Below are 19560 nucleotides of genomic sequence, written 5' to 3'. Positions count from 1 at the left end.
CGGTACTCGGACGACGAGTGTGTGTGTGCATGTGTGTGTGTGTGTGTGTGTGTGTGTGTGTGTGTGTGTGTGTGTGTGTGTGTGTGTGTGTGTGTGTGACAGTGTGTGTGACAGTGTGACTATACTTTTGAGGACTTAACGATAGTACAATTTGAGAAACAGACATTAGCCGTTTCCTGGTCCTCATAAGAAAATATTTGGTTTCATGGTTAACCCATTCTGACCTGAGATCAGATTCATACGAGGTTTCCACTGGACACACACTGGTCTGATTAACCCATTCTGACCTGAGATCAGATTCTAAAAAAATGTCAGTCGTTCTTCTCGATTTTTCAAAAATAGCAGACCTACAAGCTCGTAGCGCGCCACTCAGTGGCGCGCTATGAGCTTGTAGATCTGCTATTTTTCAATAGCTAAAGCATAACATGATGCTGAACACCAAAACGGGTTCCCGGTCAGAATGGGTTAAAAGAGATTTTTAGAGTACGGTCTACAGAACATCCAGGTTGGGTTTAGGGATAGGATTAAGCATTTATTCGTTAGGTTTAAGTAAGAGTCGGGGTTAGAGTTATCCATATTTTTGCGACCATAGGTTGCATTTACTATGAAAACGTGCAATTTCCGTCAGTCAGACAGTCAGTGTGTCACTCAAACTCGCCATACATGGGAAAGCACCCATATGGTGCCCAAGTCTCGTGACATCACTATGACATCTGATGTCATAGTAAATGCGATCTGCTGTCGCAATTAAGCCCATATGGAATGTCAGAACAGGTTCTGACATTCCATGTTGATCCTTCCCCATCCATCCTTCCTCTTCGACGTCTCCCTTTTGACTGTCTGATACCTGTCCATTCAAACTCTAGACCTGCCCCTCAAACTCTTGTGTGTACACACACACACACACTCAAGAGAATATCCCCGCTACCACCCTTAGACCTGTTCTGACATTCCATATGTTGATCTGACCTCACAGACTCTCATTAATGTCTTATATACTGTAACTCCCTGTGCAGGTTTGTATTGAGATGTCCAGATGATATGCAGCCTAAATCAAGACGGGTGCAGGTCTTTTTTCCGACAGCATATTGATCCGAAACCTCAATCCTAACCTAACCCTAACCGCAAGCACGGGAGCAGCGCATGTCGGACCATCGCTTTTTCGCATCGCAGCGACGGTCCCCCCGCTGTGGAGCGGACCGTTGCCCCGTCGGCTAGAATGCTGTCGGAAAATAGTGTGCCTCCCAATCAAGACGGCAATTGGATTGGTTTCTATTCATTTATAAATGAAGGCCCCCAGCCTGGTACGCTAGTCAAAATATGGCCCTTGAGGAAAATTAATTGGGGAACCCTGCACTAAGACATCTACAACACCCCTACTTTAAAGATGGAGTGCCGTTTTGTTCCCCCTAAAACATGATCCTCAGGTACTATGATACTAGGAGGAAGATTTCTTTCAATAAAGTGTACAGAAAGTGCTAAAACTATGTTTTTATGAGGCCACACCCACCCGTTCATTAAGTATGCCTGGTTTTCACCTTAGCACTTATATTCACATCTAGACTCAACTTGTCTATGCTTCCTAATCTGTCACGTACCAGTAATGACAATGAAGTATTTGCACTGTGCCCTTCTTTCTCCATTGTGTAACAGCTGGTGACTGTGGTGGTTGGTGGGGTGGGTGGAAGAGGATGTGGTGTGTGTGTGTGTGTGTGTGTGTGTGTGTGTGTGTGTGTGTGTGTGTGTGTGTGTGTGTGTGTGTGTGTGTGTGTGCACGCGTGCATATTGCATTGTATGCATGCATGTGCACTTGCACTTGACTTACCGCAGAGCTCCTTAGTGTCAACATTACTAGTACATCACAGCACAGGGGCAGCGGAAGGAAGGAGAGAGAACGGGAAGGAAGGAAGGAAGGTAGGAAAGGAGAGAAGGGAAGGGGAGAGGGACAAGAGAGGATGGAAAAGAGCAGGATCAGAAACAGAGGAACAGCTTTGGCATGACAGAGACACACGCACGCACGCCGTCAGATAGGGACAGAGACACACGCACGCACGCCGTCAGATAGGGACAGTGGGACACACACGCACGCACGCACGCACGCACGCACGCACAGTTGCCAGGCAGGGGCTATGGAACAGGACTGACAGGAATGGGACTGGACCCTTGCAGTGCAGTGCAGTGCATCAGGACTCATTTGGCAGTGAATGTTCCACTGGCTCAAAGAGCTACAGAGCTCTGAGGAGGTCCCTGCTCGCTTGGCCAACTGTCTGCCACAGATGGAGCGTGCGTGCAGATGGAGAGATAAAAAAGCAACAAAAAAAAAGGCAAAAGATAAATAAATAAAAAGAGAAGCTGAGTAACTCGTCTCCCTATACTACACAGAAGAATCTTCAGTGTTACTGAAACCAAATGGATCCGCAACTCTCCCGAGTTACAAATGGATAAATGGACACCAAGGAGTTTACCCTTTATGTGCAAGCACTCCTAATCATAATTCCACTTGCGGTAAAAGTTTTAGGCAGTTAGATCAGATGGTGTAATTTATTTGCAATGATAAACAAACAAAGGCCTCAGGCTGAACAGAGTAAATGCTGCTGCAAAAGGCCAGTAGATCAAGTTGAGCTGGGCGTTCTGAACTATATATGCATTGAGTTATTGACGTTATGATGCTGAGAGCAGTGGAAGAAAAAGTACCCGCATTTTGAACTTAATAGGATTAAGAATAATTTGTTTTAGAATCGGCCTCAGTCCTAACAGTTTTCTGAAAAACCTATGTTTCTATGTCAGTGCCAGTGGTGCTCAACCTTTATTATGTCAAGGACCCCCAGAATTATCTGTATTTGGCTGCGGACCCCCATCTGAAAGTATGTTGTTCCAGGGACCCCCCAGAAGCAAAGATTTGAGTTACAAAAAAATAGCAGATCTACAAATAGCTGAAGTATAACATAAATAATGCTTAAAACGGCCAAAAGGGGTCCCCGTCCTCAATAGTGCAATGTAGAAGACGTACTGACTGTTACAAGTAAAAGCCCGGAATTCTATAATGTACAAAAGGTATTGGCATCAAAATGTACCAAATGTAGAAAGTACTCATTATACAGAAAGTCCAATTTCACAACTTTTCAAATGAATAAAAAATGAGCCACACCAAGACCTCAAGAGCTCACTGTGTAGCGTGCTCTGCTCCCCATTGCATTATTTTCCACTAAACTCCCACATGATTAATCCCTTTCTCTTACAGTACACATGCAGTGGGCATGGAAGAGAGTGGAATTATGTTGTTGTTGTTGCTCCAATTGTGGTGTGAAACCAGTAAATGAAAAGCACGGCCCCCTCATGTATTTGAAGGACAATATCAGTCACCAGAAAAAAGGACGGGTATTACGATGAATCTATCATGGTTAACCCATTCTGACCTGAGATCAGATTCTAAAAATGTCAGTCGCTATGAGCTTGTAGATCTGCTATTTTTCAATAGCTAAAGCATAACATGATGCCGACACCAAAACGGGTTCCCGGTTAGAATGGGTTAAAATGGAGTTTGAAGTTACAATGGGTTTGTAATAGGAAGGGGGAGGGGCAGCTTAAAAGAATATCTAATATCTGAATATTGAATCGAGCAACTTAAAAACTGTCTGGAGTGTTCAGATAAGCCCGAGTAGACGATGAAATGACCAAACGTTTTTTCTTTTAACGTGGAATATCCCTTTAACTCCTAAACATTGCATATGAACATCTGGAGACCATGGGTCGGTACTCGGTAGGGGTGTCATGGTGCATAAGGAGCTCTATGACCGCAGTACATTTAAATCCTTTCATGATGTAATGTTCTAATATCAACCGACCCACCTAGTTTTTGGAAACGTCGCATCACACCTTAGAGACACTTGTTAGTCCAAATCTTTGGGGTCTTCGACACATCCAAAAGATGTCCCAAGGAACTCAAAACCAGGCTCATTCAAGTTCAACTCAAGATCAATAGGACTTTAATACTGGACATCATTACTCATGTTAGATGGGGTCAAATGAACACAGAGCCCAATGTGTGCCAGGGTGATGACAAGGGTGCATTGGTCCTGGTCCATATTGGGGTTGGCTAGAGATTCATGAATGTTGTTGCACAACACAATGTCTCTTTTCCCTCTAGCTGTTAGCTATAGGGCCTATCCTCTATTTTTCATTGTTTACCTTTGCTCTGTATTATTGATGCTTCTTCTTGTTTAGTTTTATTTTTCCTTGTTTTTGCTGTACACAACAGTACTTTTTCTTTTTCATACTCTTATCGTAAGCTGTAACCTTTATATACGGCTGTGAATGTATTATTTTGGAATGGAAAGTCTCCGACCTCCAACCCCCTGTCGAGCTGCAATGGAGGTCATATCATTATTTTTCAGACTCATGTATAAGGTCATTTGAAATGGGACTAGACTTGGGCCCTTGTCAAGTGCCCTTGAGCAAGGCATTGAACCCCTACCATGAAATGTTCTATGAGCAGGGCGTGGCTGTAAACAAGCATCTCGAGCTTAGTCCACTTCCCTGGGTAAACAAAGAAACTTGCTCAAGTGCCCTTGAGCAAGGCATTGAACCCCTACCATGAAATGTTCTATGAGCAGGGCGTGCCTGTAAACAAGCATCTCGAGCTTAGTCCACTTCCCTGGGTAAACAAAGAAACTTCGCTTTGCTTTTCCCCCACCCACGTCCACCCCACCCCACCCTTTTTAGTAAATCTGGTTTAGGCTGTATTGTATTCAACTAATTGTCTATTATTAGCCTTGTTTCATCATGATGAAAGCGTTATATTGTGTTCATTCCATTTGTTGTTATTATTTCAGGGGAGGGGAGGGGGTGTAGTGTTCTGTGTTTTAATGTACAAATAAATATACAGTACATGTAAATAAAACGCCGTAGCGGGAATGAGAGAGGGCGAGAGAGGGCAACGGTGATGGGGGTGAGAAAACAGGAGAAATATGTAAACAAATAACTGAGGTGAATTTGTTTCAGAATCAGTCTGACGATCATCATTGTCAGCAGTTGTATTTGTTTTCTGTGGCCGTCTCTGCATGCGTATGTCATGCGCTGCCCTATTCCCTTCAGAGCAGGTGTATTGTGTGTAATGTGCCCCGTCTCCCTCACAAGGTCAAAGAGAAATAAATATAAATGAGAGCTGGGGAGACAGAAAGAGAGAGGGGACATCGGAGGCGAAAGGACAGAAACGAATACAACAACAATACAGAACATAAATGTGTTCTACAAACCCTTTTTTGTAATGCATAATTTACTTTTATGCATTCATAACTTTACCTTGATTATTCAGTATTTCTATTGTAGTGAATATTTAATGAATAATATTTCTTTATGTCAACTCGGCTCGTGTTGAAACGTTGAAAGGCGCCATTGCCCAGGCCTGCTCCTTCAAGCATGAGACTGTTTACACTGGGAAGTGTTTTAACCCATTCTGAACGGGCACCCATTTTGGTGTTAGCGTCATGTTATGCTTTAGCTATTGAAAAATAGCAGATCTACAAGCTCATATCGCGCCACCGAGTGGCGCGATACGAGCTTGTAGGTCTGCTATTTTTTGAAAAATTCGAAGAACGACTGACATTTTTAGAATCTGATCTCAGGTCAGAATGGGTTAATCAGACCAGTGTGTGTCCCGTGGAAACCTTGTATGAATCTGATCTCAGGTCAGAATGGGTTAAATATTAAAGTTTGAGCAAACGTGCAGTGTTTGGGAAATACTGAACGTACGACAGTATGCAGGACATTGTGAGAGTTGTGTGAATTTACATCATTTTGCTATTGCAAATATTTTCCTCATTTTGGGATTGTTCATTGTTCATGGAGGCATGTGACATGAACAAACAAAAAATCTCAATAAATTCAAGGCCTTCACAGGGTAACGGAGTCTTGTATGATAAGGTGCGTGGGCTTATAATTACATCCATCTTATTATAACCCTAATCAAATTTTAACTCACTTTATTGAATGACTGCTAGTCAGTCCTTCAGGTTCCCGGTGCCAGATCTGTCCTGGAAAGCTCAGAACCTTTGGCACCGTATTACAGATTGGCCATTTTAGGAGCTAGAACTCAAAGGGGGTCGGTGAATGGGGAATTTGTGATGTAATTTGCATCACAGCGAAATGTTGCGCAGTGTATCAGACAAAAGTTATATTTGTACAGTAAATATGACAGTTGTGTGGAAGCAATGTAGTGCATATGGATTCGGGTGGCATGCAGGATTCTTTTGTGCATGGCGAGATGTGTGCTAACGGAGCGGTTTGGCTAACGGAGTGGTTTGGTAGGAGAAGGCAGACGCCGTACGGATAAACGGGCATATTGCTTAATTTGCACCCTCTTGCCATTAGGGCAGAAGCTGGACGGATTTACTTAACTGATTGTTATCAACATATAAGTATTCTCTTTCTTTGTCGTTCTTATATTACTGTACGTGTAATCTCTGCATCATTGTAAATGACCCAGTAGAAGTATGTACCAACATTAAAATGAGCTCTACCTTTAAAAGATGCCATATGCAGTACATATTAAAGTAATTTTAGTATATGTTGATGCTTTGTACTTTGACCCATTTTGGGCGGGAACCCCTTTTGGTGTTAGCATTATGTTATGCTTTAGCTATTGAAAAATAGCAGATCTACAAGCTCATAGCGCGCCACTCTATTTTTGAAAAATCTAAGAACGACTGACATAGAAACACAGCTTTTTCAGAAAATTGTCAGGATAGGATATATAAGACATTTTTAGAATCTGATCTCAGGTCAAAATGGGTTAAGTCAAAGATCCGAGTACTACTTCCTCCCCTGCATACCAGCTCTGACACCTGGCAACCTCGGCGTGATCTGTATTCTGTACTGCTACTCTAATGAGAGGAAACTTTGGTGAGTCAAACTTTCAGAATGAATTCACTTCACACAGGATTGATGGTAAACACAAAAGAAAAGAAAAGAAAAGAAAAGAAAAGAAAATAACCTTTCTGTGTGGAGTTTGCATGTTCTCCCCGTGCCCCCATGGGTAGGTACTATAGGTACCCTCACAAAAAACATGCAGTAATCCCGGTCTCTAAACTGCCTCCCTCTGGCCAGCCTGATCTTAAGAGTATATATTAATAGAGACGGCACATTAGATAATTGATTACACAGGGGTGAAAAATGGGTTACAAAAATGGGTCGTGAAAAAAGAAAAGAGAAAAAAAGCTACTCTAATAATGGCAATTGGCCAAATTTCACTCATCCGTAAAGGGTCAGCTTTACGGATGAGTCTATTCTGTTTGATTCCATTTCAAGTCCAGCAGGATTCATAAGTGATGCAAATTAACACGTCTATTCTGATGCATAAGAGCAAAAGAGCAGACACATCCCACTGTGTCAAAGCACTTTCCCTGATTACAGCTACAGTATGCTGTCGCTGAGGTGACTTAATGGCATTATAAATGCCTGTGTTTATAATGCGTTAATGATGGCCAATCAATCAAAACAAAGAATGGCCCCGTCTGTCACAATGGAGTGTCAGACAGAGCAGTGAGTGACAGAACTATTGACAAAATGACATTGTCCATCGCATTGTTTTCAGTGCCCTTGCCATTAGGAAGTGGTTCTCCATTGTAAACTGTATGCTGGATAAATTATACATATTTTCAGTGGTACACAAGACAGTGGAGCAGGAAAATAACTTCATCTCTGTTCATTTCTATAATTAATAGTGAGAACAGCAGCCTTGGTGGAAAGAGCACACACACACACACACACACACACACACAGGGAGCGCTAACCTGGTATTATCAGAGTCGATGGTGTGAAACAGCTTTTCCAGTTCTTTTTCGTTCAGCGTTCCATCTGAGAAGAATGCCTGGAACTCATCCAGAGACAGCTTACCATCATCTACAAGACACACAGGGAAACACACACACACACACACACACACACACACACACACACACACACACACACACACACACACACACACACACACACACACACACACACACACACACACACACACACACACACACACACACACACACACACACACACACACACACACACACACACACACACACACACACACACACACACACACACACACACACACACACACACACACACACACACACACACAGATATTATAAAATATAGATGCCTCACAGGCCGTTGCAGTTCATTGGAGCGACATGTCTCCCAATGAAGGCAGGAAGTCAAGTGGAAGTGCAGTGCTGAAGGCTTTTCTTTTTTTTTTTAAACAAATCTTTATAACAGTCATGACAATATACCTAGTGTACATTACAATACAAAATAAGACAAACAACAAAGTTATTAATACAACATCAGAGCCAGGGGGGATTAGATGACCGACAGAAAACATTAAAGAGTGAACACAAAGCAACAGTTCTCCGTAGCTTTCTTATTTAGAAGTGCTGAAGGCACGCTGCGTCGCTGCCCTAGTGACGTCACTCATGCGACTCCTCCATGTCTCTCGCTGTCACTCAAGTGACAACTGGCCAATCACAGCGCGTCATTTCCGGGACTTATGTTACGCACGCGGAAGCACTCATTGAAGGCAAATGCTTTGCAACACACACACACACACACACAAGTGGTGTACAGTACACACACAGTACGAGTACAGTACGAGCACAGCTTACGAGTACAGTATGATTACAGTACTACAATACGAGTGAATGTATAGTTGCACCACTCAGTTCACACAGGTGTGATTTTATATATTTAATTTTTTTTTATATGAATTAATTTATCGCCAAAATCGCCGTTTCACGCCTGTTTTCTAATGGCGCTCAGAGACGAGATCGCCTTTTCACGCCTTTTTAGATTAATAAAAATTAATGAATCAATTAATTACGATGATCAACTCAATCAAGTGTCCTGTATATACGCTCATAACACTCCGCTAGCAGTCCTAAAATCTGCGTCCCCAATCCCCATAGACGGCATAAGTCCGGCAGATTTTCAAACGCTAATATCTTTGATTTCTTTTTAGACCAAAAATGAGCTTGATTTTCAGCTCATTTCTCTAAACGATATCCTAGTTTACAAAAAGTATGTTTTGGGATTATGACAAGTCACATACCGGATTTTTACTTCCCGATTCTCAGTTTCCGGCCAAATCGGCTTTCAATTTAAGGGGATAGTTCACAATTTTTGAACTTAAATTGTATGAAGAACTACCAGAGTGTTATGAGCGTATACAGGACACTTGATTGAGTTGATCATGGTAATTAATTGATTCATTAATTTTAATTAATTAAAAAAGGCGTGAAAAGGCGATCTCGTCACTGAGCGCCATTAGAAAACAGGCATGAAAAAGCGATTTTGGCGATAAATGAATTCATATATTCATCAGTGTTGTTTCCTGGAGTCACTGGGTGTTTCGGGTCTTGCAAAACAGACGCCCTCCTCCAGGCGACCCGACCGAGGCCTGTGTCCAAGTGGCATGCTACCGTCTCTTTGGGATTTAGGCTGGTGAGATGTTAGCAGCAGGTGCTGGTGACACTAGGAGGCTCCAGGCACTGTGGGTTGCCCCCCCGGGCCTGGCTCCTCCTTCGTCTGACCAGAAGGGATGTTTGTGCCGTTGTTGCCGCTGACCAAAACAGTATAATGAATTGTATTTTTAACGCAAGTTAAAAAAATACCCAAGTTACTTAAAGTTTTGAATAATTTATGAAATTGCACTTTTGCAGGAGGGGTTAAGAAGGGGCTTGCTGTTACCCAGAGTATAAGTAGAGGGATGATGGTCCCACTGCATTTGGGTTCAACATGGTAGCAGTTTCTACTGAGAGAGGGCCCAATTAAAACTGCACAGCTGCACATGAGTTTTTTTCTGTTAATGTGATGGCTACACATCCATGACTAACTGGCGTAAACAATAGCTCGTATTGTCATCAGCAAGGGTGAAGTTGCCCAATTAGATCGATGTAGAGTTTAATTTTATTTATTTATTTATTTGACAGGGACAAAGCTCATTAATCAACATGTCAGTTTTCACATCAATGTAAACGGGCCAGAGTTAGCCGAAGCTAAATTTCATCCTCGCTGACACCGAGCTGCGAGTCTGCTTGGGGCCTGGACCACTGGCGTAGCGTTCCGGGCCCCTACAGTGGTCCGGGCCCCTACAGTGGTCCGGGCCCCTACGGTATAGGCAGCCCAACAGCATGGTCGGCTGACCAGCTGCTCTTGACTCAGACTGTGCTCGGAACCTCACGTGTCACTAGAGGTGACCGAGCCTTTGCCGTGGCTGGTGCCAGTGAGTCCCATACTGTGGAATGACCTGCCTCTTCCCATTCGCTCTGCCCAGTCCCTGGCTGTTTTTAAATCAAAAATAAAAGACCCACTTTTTCTCCCTGGTGTTTCATGTTGTTTGACTATTATATATACCATGTACTGTATGTTGGTTTTGGTTTCTTCGGCTCCGTTTGCTCTTTAATGTCATTCATTGTTTGTACATGTACTTGTTCAGCACGTGGTTTGCCCTCGGCCAATGTGAATGTGTTATATGAATAACCTTTGATTTGATATCAATTGCCATAAAAAGGTAGACCGTTCGAAACCTATTACTACTACAGTACATAGCTTGGCATAATAACTCCTTCCTAGTGCGCTTATTTGCCAGGATTCCCGTCTGAAAGTCATATCTTTATATGAACCGTCTTGGTGATCAATGGTCAATACAGTTTCAGAAAGGCCATAAATGGACCCATATGAACCTGGTCTGAATACTTAAGTGGGCTGTTTCAATAGGCGTTTACTGCAATATGAAACCACAGACGCTTTGTCATGCGGAGTCATGTCTCCTTTATTGTCAACCGTTATGCTTATGAATATAAATCGAGGTCCCAGATGTAAAAATGCCAATAAATAGCCTAATTCGTATCAATTCGGGGGTCCTTGATATGAAAAAGTTTGGGAACCACTGCTATGAATTGTGCACTCGAGGACACATCTCTTTGTGTGGCACGCTTGCCTGTGTAAAACCACCTCCGCCCTGCAGTGTCTGATCTGATCAGTGGCATGATGTCATTCTGCTGCTCTCTGTTCTGCAGTATAGCCAGCATGGCTCGTCTTGCTGCTCTGCCTGAAAGTGTTGATTTTGAAGACTAAAACTATGGCATGAAAAAAAATGTTTGTCGACTACCTTGTTTCACTGTCAAAAATGAAATTAAAACTAAGCTGTGATGACTAAAACCAAGACTAAATTAAAATATATTGACAATTCCGTCAACTTTTTTCCACTAGTGGAGAAGAGATCCAGTAGAACTAAAAGACAAGTCATTGTATTTATGTTTGGTTGTGCTCGGGTGTTGCGCTGTGAAAATAGCAGATCTACAAGCTCGAGACACGTCGCGCTGTGGAGCATTGTGAGCTTGTAGATCGGCTATTTTCAGCATGCAACAAAGTATACAATCTGACATTATGACGCCATCAAGGCCGGCCAAAACACATTTTAGTCGACAAAATCAACTGTAGATTTAGTCGAATAAAATCGTATATTTAGTCGACTAAAATTCAGATGAAAATATGACTAAAACTAGCCTAAATGAAATTGTATTCAAAAGACTATGAGACCAAAATTTGCTATCAAAATGAACACAGCTCTGTTCCATATGCGCCTGGAAAGGCAGGTAGATCCCACGACATAGCCACATTGCCACCACACATACAATTACTGCTGTAATATTGCAATAATTTATATTTTACGATTCAATAAAAAAAGACAAAAAAATAGACCACCATATTGCCATCTGGTGTGTAGAAGAAATGGAGGCAGTCAGGTGTGACCATAATAGTTAGCTATTTTTATAGGTTTTCCATCATGTAACTATGGTTTCCATATGTTGTTTGATCGTATTGCAGTTGTTCATGTCACAAAAACGACGGCGAGGCTTGATATCATATCATCATATCATATCATATCATCATTGCAGCCGTCACATACAAAATTGAGGTATTTCTTTTTAATTTCGCTGTAATTTTGGGGTACCCAGACACCCCCCCCTCCCCCCCCGAAAGAGAAAGGCAGGCAGGCAGACTGAATGAATGCAGCCACTAGTAGCCATAGTGCACTGGCTGCAATTCTAAACTGGCCCCCGTAAAATCTGAATCCCCCCACCCACCCCTTTTCCCCTCACTGTATGTTCTTTTTCTAAGTGTAATGCTTTATGGTGTCGTCCCACAGTTAACAGTTTTTGTATGGAGTTGTGCATGAAATGTATACTGTAGTTCTGTAAAACTGCTAATAAATACTTCAAATCAATCAATCAACTGGAGTGGGGTTTGAGTAGGTCACAGGGCTTAACCCATTCTGACCTGAGATCAGATTCATACGAGGTTTCCACTGGACACACACTGGTCTGATCAACCCATTCTGACCTGAGATCAGATTCTGAAAATGTCAGTCGCTCTTCGATTTTTCAAAAATAGCAGACCTACAAGCTCGTAGCGCGCCACTCGGTGGCGCGATATGAGCTTGTAGATCTGCTATTTTTCAGTAGCTAAAGCACGACATGATGCTAACACCAAAATGGGTGCCCGGTCAGAATGGGTTAAAGCCAAAAAAAATCCCAAGACTGAAAATGTTTTTTTTGCAAATCTGCACTGATCAAATCGAATGACCCATATGAAATCCTCAGGACTGAGAAATGCGTCCCCAGGACTGAGAACTTCAAGCCCTGAGGTCATATGAGTTTAGGGTAGGGCTTGAATACCTCCTCTAATGCTTCCTCTTTTGCCTGGTCAGCCCTCGGATCTCACTGTGCAGAGCTGAAGATATAACATAGTAATCCCCCCCCCCCCCCCCACCACCACACCCTCACTCACAGCGTGACTGACTGTACACATGAGTAGGTTTGGACAACTGCAGTGCTCTGAGAAACCAGGACGAAGTGTTTGGTTTGAAGAATCATATGCATATTTGTATACATGTGCTGGCAGTTTGTATAATTGTATTTCTATTAATGCTACTTCTTTTACCATACCGTTTCCACCATAGTCTTTTGCATTTCACTTTAATTTAGGACAACCTAAATACTGTCTGTTTGTTACCACCAATACTGTGCAGTCTGTACTGCACAGCCTTCTGAACACGCACGAGCAAACAAAACCTCTTTCATTCACGTGTATCAAATACTAATCAAGCTAATGTTTTTTTGTTTTTTTAGGCCACCACAACAAACATTTGTGTTTGATTGCTGATTGCCGGTGGTGTTCTGCCCCTCCCCCCCGATCAAACAAAAATGTTTGGTCAAACCATGTGACTCCCATTGGAAAAGCATTGTGGTGGCCTAAAATTAACCAAACAAAACGACCAAACATTTGCTTGATTAGTGTTTGATACGTGTGAATGAGGCCTCACTCTCTACACTACAGTTTGTTCCAATTCCATTCTATACTCCTCGTTTAGGTAGTGTTACAGTGGTGGCTGTCAATCTCACGCCTCACACTCAAAAAGCAATAGCAGACACAAAGCGTTGTGTTTTGGCATGGCCTCTCCGTTGGCGCAAGCATTAATTTTGTTCAGCAGAGACGCAGCTTTTAATGGCACGCCTTGTTTTATACTGAGCCAATTCCACTCTCCCTCTGGAGCCACTACTGTAGTCGCGTACAGTTACCCAGCCCACCCCGTTCCAGTGCAGCCATAATGAAAGTAGAAGCAGTGGTATTTAATTCAGCTTTGACCCAGTTTGCTGCATGCTAGAAGCTATGTAGCCCTGTTACTGTAAGAATAATGTCTGCAGCAGCAACACAAATATCTTTTCCATATAGGTAGTGCGGACCGGATACCCCTGCGCATACTCCCTTAACGGGTACACTGTTGGGCACACTGTTTTAATGACATCATGGGGCCCAGTTGCATGTGCAGTAGCCTAGTGTCCTTTATGCGTCTATGTCACAAACTACCTCCGCGCAAAAGCCTGTGAGTCGAGCTCATTTCATTGGTCAAAAAAAACATTTCACTCGTTTGTGTTGCGGGCCCCAACCAGCCCAAACTTGCGATACCACATTTGGCCACTTGGAAATCAGTGCTTCAATAATTCTCCCCCTGTCCTGGGGGCTTGGTGCATCGTCGTGCTGACTTTGAAATGCCTCCAATTAATGCACGTGTCTTATTAGGGATACAGACACATTCAAGCTGAAGAGGTCTCCCACATTACCATATCCACATTGTATAGGCTCCATTTAGCCATTTTCTTATTCATTATTTTTCCCTCCACGACTCAGAAGTTAGTTACACAAGTTTCTTTTTCCATCATCAAACTGCCAAAAGCCTAGAAGTTAACAATGCTTCTCCCATCTCTTGCTGCTAAAAGATATACACTTACTCAATAACCAGTGGGTGGAGGTGGGTGAAAGTGGGTGGAGGTGGGTGGCTTTAGTGTAGTGAATTTCGGAATGGTGGTGTTTTTTAAGCACCACTATTCCGAAAAATACATTTCAGAATGGTGGGGGTTCGGAATGGAGGCCTGTCCCCTCGGGGAATGGAGACCTGTCCCCCAGTGGAATGGAGACCTGTCCCCCAGTGGAATGGAGACCTGTCCCCCAGTGGAATGGAGACCTGTCCCCCAGTGGGTAAATGTGACTCATGCATGCTCAGTGAACCCTAGTCTAATCCAGGCGTTCGCAAACTTTTTTATACCACGGCAGCCATATCACGAGGGACATTTTTTGGTAGATTTGCTGCTGCTTTGTTTGCCCAAAATAAAACAAGTTCAGAAGAAACTACTCAAGAGAGTGCGGATATTCCTTTCTTATTCATATTATTATTCAAGATTAGCTGCACCCAGCTATTGTAAGAGTACTACTCCTTATTAAGACTCCCCCCTGGCCCTGAGTTGAGGTTTTTGGTCCGTTGGGAGAGTTGTCCTACTTTTTTTGGTGACCCCACCAACAGCACACACCTCCCCCTGCACGTACTCGCCCGCCCATACGCAGCCATGCAGCTAAAACCGCTCGTGTGCCTCAGTTTCTGCATTAGGGCTTGTGTGCGTCTTATGTTTCTGCTTGTTCCCCGTCTGTGTTGGAGGCGGAGCAATGTGTAGTCAAGTGGCAGTCCTCTTCATGAGGCGTGCTTGTAGATCTGCTATTTTCAGAGTTTGGGGGTCTGGCAGGGCAAACATCTAATCTCTCTTTTGGGTCTTGGCCTGACATTTTTGGGAACCACTGGTCTATGGGGGCCGAAGGAACAACCACCATACACCACTTATTAAAAAAAAGAATAAGTCTCTCTCCTCCATAAAACCTTTGGCTAATAGGGAGAGAAACAAATCCATGTTCATCCTGCTCTGGGTCGGTTGGTTCAATGTCTTACGAGCACCCAGGGAGGCCATGTGTTCTGAAGCCGACAGGATACCACGGGGGTTAGACGGCTCTCTCTCTCTCTCTCTCTCTCTCTCTGTGTGTGTGTGGGGGGTAGGCAGGCTAATGGGAGCAATTAGATTTTCCGTCTACCTACTGAGAAACGCATGGAGTAAAAAGGACACAGCACACTTTTACTTGGAAACAGTTGTCTTGCCTTTTCTGTCGTGCTTGTCATTTCTCCTCTGTCTCTGTGTGTCTCTCTCTCTATGCTCGTCGCTCAGAGCTCATTCGCTTTCCTCTCCGTTTAGCATTATTTTGGGGCACTGGATGCTGGGTCGTCATGGCAACAAGAGGGGTATTGACCCAGCTTTCAGGATGTCACAATCTTTTCCTGTCGCCCCACACACATAGGCACGCACGCACATATGCACGCACGCACATATTGATTCCTTCACTCCTTTTGTTCATTTCACCTCTGCACTCAGTAACCAATACACATGCATCAGTAGCATGCACATGACAGATACACATTTCAATTTGTCTATTATTTTTTAAATTTGTGCTCAAGGGCGCATACATATACTCGAGGGGTTAATATGCTGCATTACTATGTGGGTGTATTCAGTGTGTGCCAGACCCCCATGTCATACGCTGAAGCGGGGTATTTAAGATCATGTGCCAGTCAGCTGACCAATTGGGCGGGGTATTTAGACTGCATGCTCTTCTGCATATGGTTCCTGGCGATGTTTGCTCCCACCGCCACCCCAGCACCACCGGTGGGCTCTGTTATTTATGTTCCCCATGGGGGGGGGGGGGTTGTTATTGTAAATCTATCTCACTGCTCTGAATGTTAATGATGGTGTTTAATTGTGCCGAGCAGGGAGATAACAGATTACAGATAAGCGGTTGAAGATGGATGGATGGATGGATGGATGGTTATTACAAAACATGCATCAACCACGTCAGCCCGGCCGTTTGAAAAATAGCCGATCTACAAGCTCACAATACTGTGAGCAGTATTGCTACTTTTACTTAAGTAAAACATTTGAATACTTTGTTCCACCACTGGGGTCACAGGCCTGCCGGACGGACGGCATTCACGCTTGCATCATCATCATCATCATCATCATAATCATAATCATAATCATCACCATCACCATCATCACAGACAGCCGTCTGCTAAACGTGCTGACTGACTGAATGTTCTGTATACTTTCACTGCTGGAGGTTGCCGACTTATATGCCCAGAGGTTTGTTTTAACTGCACACGTTTCCTTAATAATTCATAGCAGAGCTTTCGGCCGTGACATAAGCATTACGAGTAACTGAGTAACTATGATTCATTAATTATACAGGGTTAGGAGCCTTTTATTGATTTAAGAAGTATATATGTTTGTAATTATAGACATGGAAAGTGTCCATAAAATGCAAGGAAGCCATGTCATAATTAGTGCTATGATCATCACCTACTCCTTGGTGACAAGAGGTTACCTCGGGGTAAGTAAGACTGTCTGCATGAGAACATTAGTGGCATGGAGGAACATTAGTCTCTCTTATCTACAGTCTTCTCTGCCACAGTGGGGGAATGGGACGACACGTAATTATCATCAATCTCCCGGAAGAATGTAATGTTATTTATTAGAAATGTGTGAGTAGTGCGTGCGTGTGTAGTGTGTGTGTGTGTGTGTGTGTGTGTGTGTGTGTGTGTGTGTGTGTAGAGGTGAAATGCATGCGTCTATGTGCAAATATTATGATGTGACACACACACACACACGCACACACACACACACAAATTGAAAAAACTGTCCTCGATATTCTTTTATGCAGCTTAATGGAATATAATAGAATGTCAAGTTGCTAAATGGGATCAAAGTTGTGCAACGTCATTAATGTTGTCACATGGAACCCCAGCAGTTCTGCAGTTTTTGGTATTTTGGTGTTTTAAGCATTATGTTATACTTTAGCTATTGAAAAATAGCAGATCATGCAAGCTCCTAGTGCGGCACTCAGTGCAGCGCTACCGAGCCTGTAGATCTGCTATTTTTGAAATATCGTGAAAATGTGGTGGATATCTTTGAATATATATTCTTTCAGAGCGTCGACGGCCAATTACATATAGTTTTTGTGGGTCCTTGACATGAAAACATTTGAGAACCACTGACATAGAAACATAGGTTTTTCAGAATACTGTCAGGATTTAGAAGGCATTTTGTAGAATCAACCTCAGGACTAAATGGGTTATTAAACTGCCTGCCAGTGAGGCTGTGCATGATCTTTTTGAGTGCATGCGGGACAGGAGTTCAGATGGCATGTTTTCTGCCTTCCAATTCTGCCTTGCAAAATGTCATGCGAAACATGCAGAAATAAATAGTGGCATATAAAGAACTTGAAAGCAATGGTGAAAGCAAAATGTCCGTGAGTGCAGTTCATCCATCACATGCCATCTCCGTCAATTTGGAGCTTCTGTATTCTTCTGCGTTTTGAGGGGATGTTGTCCAATTACAATGCAAAGAACAATGCGTTCTCCATCTGCAGCCATTAGCTCGTGTGTTTTAGTTTTGAGTGGATTCCATCTTTTCCATCTCCGTCCACTTGAAGGTTTTACGCAGAAACGTTTAACTTTCATTGGTCCTAAATTAGGGCTGAAAGATGGTCTAACTCTCAACTAATGGTTTAGGGCTTGTGCTCTCATTAGCCTGCAGGTGCTGCCTCAAATAAAATGCAAAAACCTCTCATTCACGAACAAGTAAATACTTCACCTTGCCGCTCTGCCTCCAATTGTATCCTCACTAAGAGCTACCTTCCATGCCAGGCAGCCGTGCACAGAACATACCGAAATGTCTACTTCCTATTGTCTTAATTAATATCAAAATCAAAGCCTGTGCACTATAAAAAGGACTGGCACAGCCACAGACAATATCATATCAAACATCAAAATGCATGAATGCAGTACGAAGCAGGCCCCAATAAGATGGACGTAATATGTCCCATTGTTTGGACCTATTAGCACACAACATTTTTTGTATTGTGTCTCCCTGCCTAATCTAGTTGAATGCCCCTGCTCTGCTGGGTAGTTCTTGTAAAACGGCACTTCCAAAGTTCTAGAAGTCAAGTAGCGTTAATTAATGAAGATAAAAAATACCATAAGGCCACATCGGTGGCAAAACTGCAGATGCTGATATGATGTTTTCAAAAAAGCCCTGATGGCCGATATAGCGGTGAGACCAACATGGGTCGGGCTACCATTCCTCATTTTACTCCAAAGTATACAATCTGAAAGAAACAGTGAATGAAATAAGGACATTTTTAACTCAGCAACCTAAACCTCTGTTACAGTCCAGCAGAAACACAGATATGTTGGATCTCTAGACTTGAAAATCTAAATGCTCATGGTATGTGTCCATTTGATTGACTATAGGACTGGCGTCCACTCTACTCAGCGCAAGGAATCAACACAATCCAAACTAAAATAATCCACATAATCGTTTGATTTAAGCACAATGTGCCCCATTCAGCAGATCAATCACCTTATGGACTCTAGGTTGTCAGCTATATCAAACAGGAATCCAATGATCTTTGGATGAGCTTTAGATAACAACATTTCAGGGGCCAAGCCCAAAGGCGCAGAGGCCCCCATTGTTTTTCTACCCCAACTCTAAACCAAAACCGGGAGGTGAAATCTTCCATTATTATTGCCAGCATAAACCTGATCTCTCTTTAGAAGCGTTCATATTCTAACCGAGATGCATGATGAAGTCAGAAATTAGGACAGAACATCACGGTTATGATCAATCTGCGCGGAGGCAGCGTAGATTCAGAGAAAATAAGGACGTTTGTCAGACCCTGAACCAGGAAGTAAATGGCTTTGCACGCAGCAAAACAGGTCCGGGCGGGGCTGAGCAAGGCGTGGCCTAGCAGCGGCCCACTGTAAAAAAATTGATTTTAGCAATCCCGTTTTATATTGATAGAAAAAGACTGTAAGACGTCCCCACACGTTCCAGGAACCCCCGCTGATTCATTTGATAGGACGTGTGTGGACGTCCTAGGCATCATAAGTGTGGTTAAAGGCACACCCTTTTTCAGATGGTTTCACACAAGACATTCATCTACGCAACAAAAGAGGTGGTAAACCAAATGGTTGAAATCGTTTCAGCACAGAGAGCGCCATGACAGTGCCAATTAAAGTGCACTTCTTCTTGTCCCGTTGACAAAAAGTGTGCACTCTCTCTCTCACCT

At 43.1% G+C, this 19560-nt stretch overlaps 1 protein-coding gene across 1 annotated transcript in view; it reads right to left on the bottom strand.

The window, feature by feature from the left end:
* Positions 1 to 19560, bottom strand: part of necab2 (N-terminal EF-hand calcium binding protein 2) — a gene marked incomplete at its 5' end in the record, with an annotated part of 161536 nt that overhangs the window by 107641 nt on the left and 34335 nt on the right. Inside the window, 2 exons of the mRNA XM_080761801.1 lie at positions 1826 to 1851; positions 7791 to 7899. Coding sequence (XP_080617927.1) covers positions 1826 to 1851; positions 7791 to 7899 — 135 coding nt within the window. The remainder of the gene's footprint in view (positions 1 to 1825; positions 1852 to 7790; positions 7900 to 19560) is intronic.

Source organism: Protomyctophum bolini, assembly GCF_963924005.1.
Source record: "Protomyctophum bolini genome assembly, chromosome: 4".
NCBI lineage: Eukaryota > Metazoa > Chordata > Actinopteri > Myctophiformes > Myctophidae > Protomyctophum > Protomyctophum bolini.
This window is presented reverse-complemented; position numbering and strand designations above follow the sequence as displayed.